General features: G+C 33.8%; 1 protein-coding gene across 3 annotated transcripts in view; it reads right to left on the bottom strand.

Moving 5' to 3' along the window:
* Positions 1-319: 319 nt before the first annotated feature.
* LOC146001554 (pseudouridylate synthase RPUSD2-like) overlaps positions 320-12,570 on the bottom strand; it is a 1,108,196-nt gene continuing 1,095,945 nt past the window's right edge. For all 3 annotated transcript variants that reach the window (XM_083139021.1, XM_083139022.1, XM_083139023.1), the window contains 4 exons: positions 11,518-11,708; positions 9,991-10,248; positions 7,245-7,654; positions 320-6,161 (listed from right to left, as the gene is read on the bottom strand). In XM_083139021.1, coding sequence (XP_082995147.1) covers positions 6,090-6,161; positions 7,245-7,654; positions 9,991-10,248; positions 11,518-11,708 — 931 coding nt within the window. In that variant the 3' untranslated portion in view covers positions 320-6,089. The remainder of the gene's footprint in view (positions 6,162-7,244; positions 7,655-9,990; positions 10,249-11,517; positions 11,709-12,570) is intronic.

Genomic DNA, 12,570 nt, shown 5'->3' with positions numbered 1-12,570 from the left:
GGAACTGCTGCTTTTCGTCGAAGCTGTTCGTAAGGCGAAAAATGCACTAGAGACCTCTAGCGGTCAATCCATTAATCTTGCAACCAGACAGACGCGAAGCGTACCGGAGTAACATGAGGAGAAATGTGACGATATTCGATGCGGGATTTTTTCACATTGTACTTAAAATCGAATTCGCATAAAAAAATCGTCACACATGCTATGCTAACCACTCCACCACGGAAGCTGACTCAAATCGATTAAATCTAAATCACACTTACCTTGCTACTAGGAAAAGGTTACAAATGAGAAATAATATTCAACAGTTCTATATGTATTTTTTTAATGAACAGATGAATTAAAAATGACAGGGTTTTTTCCTCCATTTACTATCAATTTTATAATATATATATTTATATAATATATTTAGCATTCGGCCAGTGAAACTATTGAAATCAGGACGACCTGATTTTTTACTTTTTACCCTGTTCTATGAAAATTGTAACCCACGGAATGCCAAATAAACAAATTCAACAAAAAAACGTAACACTGAAAAATAATGCCTTACATCTCAAAAATCTACATATCGATGCTGCTACAAAAGGCTATTATGCAATGTAGGGAGTCAAAATTGTAAAACATGTCACATGATGCAATTGATATGAAAAATGCCTGAAAGACTCAACTACCAAGTAATTTTTCACAAAATAAGTCTTTTCTTCCAAATATTCTTTACAAATATAATATCACTTGCCAGCATCATTTTCTAGAATTGGCTCACGAGGAGCGTAACATCCTACGTATACCATAACATGCATCAAAAAACATTAAAGAAACATTGCTTTACTCGAACCTTACATAACAATCATAACTGTACAATGCAGAAAAAACTACAAAACGAAAGTTTCCTGAAATTGTGTCTATTACACCACCCTTTTCATTCTATCGCATCTAAGGATAATAAGGAGTAAAACAATACATTAAAACCAGAATAAGATCTGTGACCTGTACTAACAAAACCGATTAACAAAAATGGTTCCTTGTCTGGTTACACTTATTATTGTCCTCTCATTGACATGGACAAGATAATATAAAGAACTGACAAACCACAATTTAACATATCAATGGTTCCTTTAAGGTAACACTGGTTGTACAATGTCCTTAAGGTCTATACATGTAGAAAACATCATTATTTTTTGAAATGGAGAGAACCTTAAAATTATAAGCCAATAATGAAGTTTTATTGACTTTTTATTGTGGTTAAAAAAGTGGATAGTAATGTAACACTTCCATCTCCTTCTGTTGACAGTTATCTAAGCTTTATATCATTATCAAGTTCACATGAATCATTTACTATATCACATAATATAAACTGTTCAACAAAAATAAATTATCAGCAAGTCCGCTGCCTTCATATCTGCAAAACTAAAGGATCGTATCACGAAAATAGCAAATAATCTGGCATTAAGAAGAGGTGAATGTGTTTTCAGAAATATTTTTAGGTAATTTATAATACATATAAATGTTTCTTGCACGTAAATATACTTCTTCCTTGCAGTACCTGAACTACATATATTAGTCACCATAAGGTCAAGGATTCAAGAGCAAGTATCAAATCCATTTATTACAATAATATGTAGACCAGGATTTCATTAACACTTATTTTTTTTACAAATTAAATTCACTAGGAAATCATCGACATATATTTTAAATGAAGTGATAGTGACTGTTAAGTTTCCATCCATCATGCCCTTCAGCATCTGAAGTGGGTGTTTCGTCGAGCCTTGGGGTTAGCTGGGGGATGCTCCCATGGTTTAACATGATGACAATGGTACAGCTGGATACCATCCCCCTGCATCCCCCATCACTTTGCACTGATGTTCTTGCAGATTCCTTTTAGAATAAAATATCAAAAGGATGTATTTTGTTTCTAAATTTTAGAATAAAATTAACAAATTGGGAGTTTTACAAAAATACATGCCATCTTTTGTTCATCCATTCAGACTGAACAAAACTGGGACAATTCTATGAGTTTCCAAAAATAATACATAAATGTGAATATAAAAACCAAATAATGAGAAAATAACATTATATCCAGCTATAAAAGCATGTACATGATATAAGGAAAGGAAAATGGAAGAGGGTCCCAAAACAAACACTATAAAAAGAAAACATTAGATAATTGTTTTGCTATTTTAAAACAAATTTGAAGCAAGAATGTGCTTCCTCAGAATGGAGAAATAAAGCAAGCGAAGTAATTTGGTCCAAACTATAGAAGTATATCAGAGTTCTTGGATGATTTTTCATACAAAAAATATTGATGAATGCACACTGCTATTATTATTTTTTTAGATGAATGAGTTAGCCTGATTGCAAAGTGTATTTTACACTAGTGAATCCTTGCCTTCAAGAAAAATCAACAAATGGATGATTACTATGGAGTTAATCAAGATATTACAAAGTAAATATATTTCAGTGCAAGAAGTGTTTATTAAATATATACATATCTGCATACAAAAAGTCTTATTTGAATTGGCACATAGTGCAAAACATGCATTACAGTGCAGTTAGGGTTATAATTTCAACTTCAACATTGATCTTCATAACAAAAGATATAAAACAATTTTGTTTTTGTAAATAATTAGCATCTTAAGTCGTGCTTTACACAAGATTCACGATTCAGGTGTTGCAATTTCCTGAGGATTTTTACATCAGATTGTTACCTTGCTAATTATGTCAATGTTTCTTTTTAAAAAAGCATGAAACTTCTCAAATATTAATAACACACATTAAAAAATATCCACAAGGAACAATCTCACAAGTTACTGCTTAATGTTGTGTAAATATGCAGATATTTCATGTTGCTTTTACCCTGGTTTATTTTAAAGGAAAGAACAAAGGTTAAAAAAAGAATAAAGGAAAGTACTTGGAGAAAGCAGGGAAGGAACTTGCAGTCTTATTTTTACAACTCTCTTCCGCGAAATCAAGTACTCAAATAACACACTTAAAAAATGGTAACTCGATATTTTTAGAAAAATCTCAAGCAGAAGTAACCGAGAAACAAATTTTACATTAAATGAATTAAAAATAAGAGATACTTCACTCAAGTTCAATTTCATTAACTCTCATGATATGATTTTTTTCTTCTGTTTCATACAAAGCCACATTTTCCCTTCTTTTACTTTAGCACTGTGCAGATTTTGTACAAGATGTGATTTAACTGATTGTCAATGGAATATATAAATATCATTTTCAGCTTATAGAACATTTGAAATAATGTACTCAAACATAAATAATTAAAAATATTATGAGGATGATTGTCTTAGAAGTTGATTTTGAGAAGAAATGCTTAAAAATATATTTTAATGTATATGTATGCTAATAGAACAACATAATTTTACCATATTCACACCATCAAATTAGAAATTGACAAAAAAATATACTATTCAGCTCTGTAAATATATTATTACCATATAATAGAATGCTGAAGGAATTGCTGAATACAGTACATCATGCTAAGGAATACATAGTACATATTTATTTATTGTAAGAGTTCAAATAAAGCCATAATGAAAATATTAACATGTACTTATTTTAGGAAATACATTTTAAAAGAAACGTAATGAAGATGAAAATCAAAAGAATGTGTTAATTGTGCTTTTCTTCATTGTTTTATTTTATAAAAGTTGCAATTTAAAATTTGTATTGCTACATATCAATAGACTGTTTATTATCTCCTCAGATGATGCATTGAATATTTTTAAAATATAATGTTCCCTAGGTAAAGAATTTAGTGATTTATCATGACAACTCACAACAAACCAATCAGATGGCTCAAAAATGTTATTTTAACAATTACATTTGATTTCAAATGCATGTGTAAATCATCAGCTTAAATCAATCATTACAGCCTATATTTATTAGAGGAGTTGATAAATTCATTTCACCAATGTTATGATAAAAAGTCAAATTAAGTTCAATTAATTTTAAATTAAATAGAATAATTAAGACAAAAGTACAACTAAACAACACATACCTTAATTTAGTTCTTTTGAAGATGGTAGCAGACGTTTATGAAAAAAACCCGAGTTCATAAAATAAGGTATGTGTTGTTCTATTTTGTATTTTGTACTTTGTCATGGTGACAACATGTGTCATGAAATATGACAATTTTTCAAATATAAAAAAATATAACAGTTCACATGATTTTTAGACTTCATCTGCATGAACATAATTATTACATGTACATGCTTTAGGCCTCAAAAATATTGGACAATATATAAAAAGTGATATTTCAAAAGAGCATTGATTTCCATCAGTATTCAATCACAATATTGTATACAACATTTCAATCAGGTCAATAGCTGAATATTAAATGACGAATATTACAAACTGAATATTACAATCTATTTGAATACACATATAAATAGGAATAAAGTAAATAAAATGTAACAATATTCTCTGCTCTTACAGAACTTCAAGGATGAACATTTCTTCTCAAATTATTTAAGTAACCTTCTAAATACAAAACATTAAGTACTCTTTTCCCTGTGACTTATATTAGGATTCTATTTGTAAAACTTTCTTTCATAACTTTCTGTTCCTTTGTGGTTTGGCCTATAAAGGTAGCAAATTCTACTTTATATCTACTGTCACTATCAAGCGTAGTAAAAAATACAGGATCCTACCAGTATATATTGACATCGGATATGTTTTCATTAAAGTGTTGAGAGTATTTTTGAAAATGAACTACATACTGTTTTACTTTGTACTCATGTGAATTAAATGTTAGATATAATAAAGATCTCGGTGTGTAATATCTAATCACAACTTAGGGAACTTTGTACCTTATAAACTGTACAAAATTTTGGAGATATTGAAAATAAAATTCATATTTAAAATTTTAGAGAGAGAGAAAGTTGTGTGTTCTGACGAATTTATATAACTTTACTTACTTTTCCAGACTAAATGAATTAACGCAATGACGAAAGAAAATTTACAAGGAAAAGAAAAAAAAACACTGATGAATAACTTCCAGATCATTGCTAGTAACAATTGGTGAACTGCTGTCCAAAACTTGCACTTAAGGATCCAGACAAACCGATACACATGAATTGCTCTCCTCTTTTCAATATTATCTCCTATGAAAAGTAAGAAATGAAGCACCCTCTGGGATAATTACAGCTACAAATTCTTAATTATAATACTGATATCAAAACTTAGTATGAACATAGTTTCAACTACTCCTATCATCGAGTATTTCATCACTCATTTTTCTATATCTTACAATAAAAGTTTTTTTTTTCTTTTTTAGATATTGATGCAACAGTGGGTGATCAACACATGATAAATACTCTACTAATGAGTATCTACAAAGCTTGACAGAAGCAGGTGATACGGAAAAATAGTGACTTCTTTCTTCATTTATTAGAATATCTTGTGGTCTGAAGCATATTATTTATTTAATTTTTGGACTTGTTCCTGTACTGTGGTCCATTTGAAAAAAAATCCTGATGCTTGTCACATGGGACACTTTCATAAAGGCACAGTCTATTTTTTTTCTTCTACAATATATGCGTTAATTCTGTAATGTGTGTGTAAAAACCAAGGGGAAGCTCGAATTGCATGCAGTGATATCGCATTTTCTGCATGCATATCCCCTGGATATCATCACAGAATATGTCTGTTCAATGAAAAGATATATATGTACATAAATACTACTTGCAGTTTGACAAGACACAACGTCATCACAGTTTGGAGGCCAGAACGGGATTGGCAGCCATTTTCTTCCAAGGCTGCACCAGGGGATCCTCCAGTTTTGTCTTCTATCACCGCACACGCACACACACATTCAAAAAAACTTAACTTTTTACTAAAGGGGGAAAATATAGTAATGTAACTAACACTCCAAAAGTTAACATCTCTTCTGCAAATGATTGTTCCTTACCTCCAGAGGAGATTAACACAAGAAATAAACAGAATACATGCGTATCTATGCATCTGCATGTTTTATGTACAAGTTATAATAATCCTCTTGGACCCTGCCTTCAATAGAAATTGTAATGGATGGGTTATTCAGAGATTGAAGTCTTTCCCACCAGCTCCCACCCTCAGTCGTCGGGCTCAATCCAATTCTCCTTTGCCCAGTCTGGCAGTGGGGTCTCAAAGCCCCATCCAGGTCCCTGAAAGAGATTAGAGAAGAAATTATACAAATTAATTATAGGCGCTAATAACCGAACAGATTATTATAGGAACAACATAACTGCATCCATGGAAAATTGTAACAGATGAAATAAGTATTGTCTAAATTATATAGCTTTTCTATAAAATAACCTGTGATGCAACAGCCCTTGAGGGCCAGGGCCTGCATATTGACTACCAGCCTCACTCCTACAGCAGAGGTGGGCGATCACCCAGTTCCGGGATGACGTGTGGTCAGCACGAAGCCTGATGTTTTAGACTACATGAGCATGATCCGGGATAAATAGCCCTTCTAGTTCAGAATATTTGCTCAGTTTGATATTAATGGTAACAGCATGGTAGTAAAGCTATCCCCTGTGCATTGCACCATGCCATGAAGGTACATAGGGGGTGTGAAGTTATGGCACCAACATTTACAATCCAAGCCACAGTGGAGATCATGTGAATGAATCTTTTTTGTGCATGATAGCTGGATACTATATTGACACGACAACCCTGGTTAATTAGTACATATTCTAATGTTTTATTTCAAAGCATATGCTTAAAATTCATTACTGCATAAATAAACACCAAATCACAAGTGGAGTGGGCCACCATCTTTAAAATTAATGTAACGGAAAACATCAAGAATCTCTGTGAAAGCAATGACGATTTTGAATTGCCTGATGATATTTGGCATTCATAATTTTTAAAAAAAGGTGATCAATTATTTTTATCTGAAATAATAATAAAACAGACTGCTTACTTCACAGTTAAGTTGCTATATTGCAACAATATAACATTGACATCTGTTGTATAACTGATTCTTTTTTTTTTTAAATTTTAACCATTGTTATAACTGCATCTTTAATCAAACTAAAAATAAATGTCTGGTGAAGGGAGCGTATGTTCTCCTGAAACGTTGCAACGGAAAACTCTGTTTTTATGCTTGTAATAATTGTAAACTACAAGAGAAATAAGTATGTATAGATGACAGACAATGTCACCTCAAAATTGCAGTACGCGTGTTGTTGAAAATTGCTTTGAGTTTTACACACTATTGCTAGAAATTATGCATTTCTTACCCTGTATTTCCATGCATGTAAATACATCACAAGGTCCTTCGGTTTTGGATCCCGGTATCTCACTTTGCACTCATAGCAATGCGAGTCCCATGTCATTTTGTCAGGGTTGAATGTATAATCTGGAGCCTCGTGTCCAGTCTGTGTGGCGACTGTCACTTTGCTTTTCGGCGATTCACTCTCATTGAGGTCCAAGCAAGTTCTTCCTGAGGGCAACAATTGATCACTAACGGCGACACCACAAGAAGTGCGTAGAAGGTCCACGTCTGGCGATGGTCCAGACACACATGGACTCCCTGAAGACACAGACAGGGGATCAATGCCATCACCATTCTCACAGGACACTACACTAGGTGAAGGTTCACTTGTTGTATCTCCATCTTCGTCTGGAAGTGGGATATCTATATTGTTCTCTGAAATGGAAACATGATGAATTATGATCAGATCAATCTGTACACTGTCAGTGCAGAAAAACATCACAACAGCAGTGTCATTGGTGGTCTATAGGATGAAAAAGCTGAATAGATATTTTCATTCCTTAAGCAGCGTAATGTTAATATATATTTTTACAACATAGTTATCTTTATACTCTTTATTTGTGCACTACAACGGAGATAATGCCAAGGGCAGATTAAAAGGAAGGATGAAAATGGGGGGGGGGGGAAATCGCTCCCTCCGAAGCTCTTGAGGTGGCATTGTGGGCAGTGCTGTAGTGCTGAAATTTTCACAGGGTATACCTTAAATCTTGTGAAACTTTAGGTAGGCATCATGTTTCCATTAATTTTGCATTGTGTTTCCGCTAATATATGGTATGATGATATACCTATACTTGGCATGAAAGAGGTTTAGCAAAGGTATTCATAAAATAAAATAAAAATAGGAAACAATTATTTCAAGGATTGCTTTAAAACATAAAAGCTACAATAATCGAAAGTAGTAGGTGTATGCTATTGAGTAAGGTTAACTACAGGGTATAACTACAGCCCTGTGTATGCAACTTTCACCCAAAAAGTTATTTTATTTTTTCTCATACATTGACAAGTAATTTGCACAGATAGAATGGAATGTGACAAACACTGTGGAATTTTATGCAAGGATGGGATGAAGGGGGTCAGATGAGGGAACTGAGACCCTGAGAAGGTGATGGTGAGCAGCAAGACTGCAAGGGGATTATTTTACTTTTACATATATTGATGGAATGAAATGAAGCCAGCAGTGTGACATTTTACAATACACCTGACAAGGTATTGGTTAGGGAGACATGGAACAATTGCCATGTAGGGCTATGCAATATTGATTTTCCGATATTGATTGATTATCGATATCAAGTCGATATATAGAATACCGACATCGACGCTACTGAAAATACCAATATCGACGATCCAGACAATACTGATATCGACAATCGTGACAATACCGACAAATTTATATCTTTCAATTTGAAGTTTCGTCCCTGCCCTCTTCTGGAGCTGTCCCTGCTCTTAGATTCGAAACTATGCATCAAACAGGAAAATGTTATTACAAAATATTTTGTGCTGTGTTATATGCTGTATATTGAGGCGAGACCAAGAACGAGAAAATCATTTACAACTTGAGACCGAGTCTTTGCCAAGTATTGTCTCGTATTGTATCAATACCATCCCTATACTTGGGTACACAAGGGTAACCAGCAAGTTCTATAAAGTAGGAACCTTGTTCTCTTCATTGGTTGTTGCATGTATTTACTTTCTATGTTAATCAGAGGCAATATCTCATCATTCACTTCCCAAGTTCTGTCCCCGAGTGGTGAGTGCACTACTTGTTATCTTAACATCCTTATGCTTGACTTAACTTGTCCGTAAGGAATGAAACACCACCATACGTCGATAATATCAATATTGAATATTGACATATCGAATATCAATATCGACATTGATATTTTCGATATCGATATATCAACATATTGATATCAATGTTGATATTTTCGATATCAGTATATCAATGTCAATATTTTCGATATCGATGTCAATATTTTTATATCAATGCTTCAATATTTTAAAAATATCGACTCGATATCAATATATCGCACAGCCCAATTTCCATGGGCACTGAAAGTTGGGGTGGAATAGGGAACTACTGCAAGTTGGGGTGATTCACTAATACTACTAGCTTGCTACAAGGAGTCGAGTGGCAACTTACCTTCCCAAAGGACCTTGAGAGTAACACAGGGAGTTACTTCAAAGAGCCTCATCTTAACAAAGATTCTGACAGCCAATTTGAACAGTTGGCATAAAATACAGTAAACGGTGGAACATTTTACAACACACACGGCAAGGCTGTAGCTATGGAGTCAAGAGTATTTTACATTGCTTTCAATTTTGGATTTTTTTAAAAACTTCTTCTTGGCAACAGTGTTCATACCACTCATATAATAAAAACTCAGAAATGTAAGAAAATAAAATGAGTTTTGAGCTTTTGCCTCCTACTCTTGGAGCTGTAACCGAGGGTAAAGTTGGTGATAGAAGAGCAACCAGGATGAGCTTCACTACAAAGGAATCTTGAGTTTTGCTAAACATGCCACTGTTGCCAAGATCTCTGCTACCTTACATGTAATGGAAAAATTAAATGCAAAATGAAAGATGGTGTGCAGATTATTCTCTCTGTGGAAAGAATTCAATTTCGGAGTTAGCCTTGTGCAGGATATTTAATAATTTAAAATAGTTGTACATGGAAAAAAAAATACTGCCAAAAGGAAGAACCATCCCATTACCTTTGGTTCCTAACTGTGATTGTATCTGCGATCTTCTTTCAGTGCTGTCTGAGCTGAGATTCTCCTCCAAATCTGGCTTCAGGGGCTTGAACATGCTCAACTCTGTGTCCCCGTCCATTCCCAGCCAATTCTCTGCATTGTGGATATTGATCAGGTCTCGAATCAACTCTTCATCTGACTTCCCGATGTTTCCTCCTTTCCCCTTTTCTGGCCCAAATACCGTATGATTGTAGAGTGGATCGTTCACAACTGGAAAACCTGGAAATCACACGTTTCAGTGTAAAGAACACACAGAAGGCTAAATATTACAGACAAAACTAAAGCAATTTTGTATTTTTCATTTTCATTTTCATACTTTATGTCACTTATCTGCCTCTTAAGGCAAATTCCAAGAGAATACGAAACTAACGAAAGGCTACTCACAAATGAACATCTATTTGTCAGCCAGGACTCGAACCTAGAGACTATAAGTTATATAACCTAGAGACTATAAGAGACTATCACTCAGTGTGCTCATTCATTGATACAGTACATTCTGAATTCACATTCTCGGTCACGGTTTGTCAGTTATGCATAAAAATTCATAGTTTTTCTTGTATGTACGTATTGCTTGCATTGTAGAATTATTTTCCTGTAGTTTACGGTTATTACAAGCATAAGAAAACAGTTTTTCGTTGTGACGTTTCAGGAGAACACACACTTCCTTCATCAGATATTTATTTTCATTTTGACTAAAGATACAGTTATAACAATAGTTAGCAATTTTTTTAAACAAAAAGAATCCGTTATATAATGGATGTTGTCAATGTTATATTGTTGTAATATAACTGTATCTTTAGTCAAAATGAAAATAAATGTCTGATGAAGGAAGTGTGTGTTCTCCTGAAACGTCACAACAAAAAACTGTTTTCTTATGCTTGTAATAACCGTAAACTACAGGAAAATAATAAACATTCATTTTGTATTACATTGTTTTTGCAAGTAAAGCACTACATTGAAATACTGCACAAAGCAATTATTTACATAATGCTGAGTATTTTTTGCTTAGCTGATTAGTGATAAGATATATTCAAATATTAAACAGAAAAATGTCACTTTTACTATAAAATGTAAGTAAAGCAATGAGAAACACCAGAGAGTAATAATAATCAGCAAAGCTATGCCAAATTACTACAGATCAAGATTCTTACGTATCTATTCTGGTGATGATAATCATAATCATGCAAGTTTTCTTGCTACATGAAACATTCTTTTAGCACAAAGTGGTATGATAACTACTCATAATTTATATTTGAAATCTTTCAAAAATACTTATAGCTGTTTTGCTGCTTACTGATTTACTTCTCAACATGAAAGTGAACTTATGTTGCAAATAGGTCAAAAAAATAATTTTTAATAATAACTCATTGATAAAGATAACAACAATGTAACATTAAAACATAACCACAAAACAAACTTTTAAAAAGTGAAGTATAATAATGAAGTAGTAATTAGACACTGCTCGAAGTATAATTTTATTATACATACCCAAATACTGCAGGTGAACCCTGATCTGGTGCATTCGTCCAGTATGGGGTTTGCACAGGACGACACTTGTCTTTCCATTGAAGCTTAACTTGTGGAAAGTTGTGTGGCAGTCCTTGCCCTTGGGTGACACTTTGCACACTCCTATTTTGTAGCTAACAACTTCTATTGGTTCCTTACATTCAATGACATCACTGAAACAAAAAAAATAAAGGGGTTTATTGTGTAACAAATGAAAGTACATTTGGTACAACCTGTCACGTTTTCCATGCTTGCCAATCCTTGGCAATCTAGCAGAAATAATGCAGTATTGCCTGCTGTAGACCCAGTGAATGCCGTATTGGTGCCAAGCTATGATTAAGATACACGCATTAAGTAACACCAAACTAACCATCAACAGCTACAAAACAAGCTTCTTCAACAAGACACAAACAAAGCATGTGGGAGTTAGACCACAACACGGCAACAGTGTTCGTGGAAATGCCTCTGTTCTGGTTTTCCATTCACTCCTCGCTGCCTAGCTGATGACTTTATCCTCATTTCTCATTGGCACAGATATTGTCGAGCAATCGCTAGCGTGGAAACTTTGCAGGTTGTATCAAATGTGGTTTAGATAAAGCCCTAAAGATTCATTTTGTTCCTAGTTCATTTAAATATTTATGCATTTGGCAGCGATTGGCTGCTAAAACTGGGGGAAGAAGGGGTTACTTTTTCTTGGTAGACAAGGTTTAGCATTAAGATCTTAATGGCTTCTAGGCTATAGGGTAGGGGGCAACTGCCCTCTCATGCCTCCCTAATTGCCACCACTCATAATGGATGGTGAACTGATGAAATAGATATGAAGAAATTTCATGACAAAATGTCACCCTTTTTAAAATTACTTGAAATGATCATTATAGTGTATTATCTCACATTTCATATTTTCATCTAAGCTAAATATGCATATTCTTAACCCTTAACAAGGCACGTGGGGGTAAATTTGCTCCCCCAGGTAGGTATTTCTTAACGCCCAGTCACTTGTTGGTTACACCCGGTGCTAGCTTATCTAACACCTTC

Source organism: Lepisma saccharinum, chromosome 17 (genome assembly GCF_977018435.1).
Source record: "Lepisma saccharinum chromosome 17, izLepSacc3.1, whole genome shotgun sequence".
In the NCBI taxonomy this organism is placed as follows: Eukaryota; Metazoa; Arthropoda; class Insecta; order Zygentoma; family Lepismatidae; genus Lepisma; species Lepisma saccharinum.
This window is presented reverse-complemented; position numbering and strand designations above follow the sequence as displayed.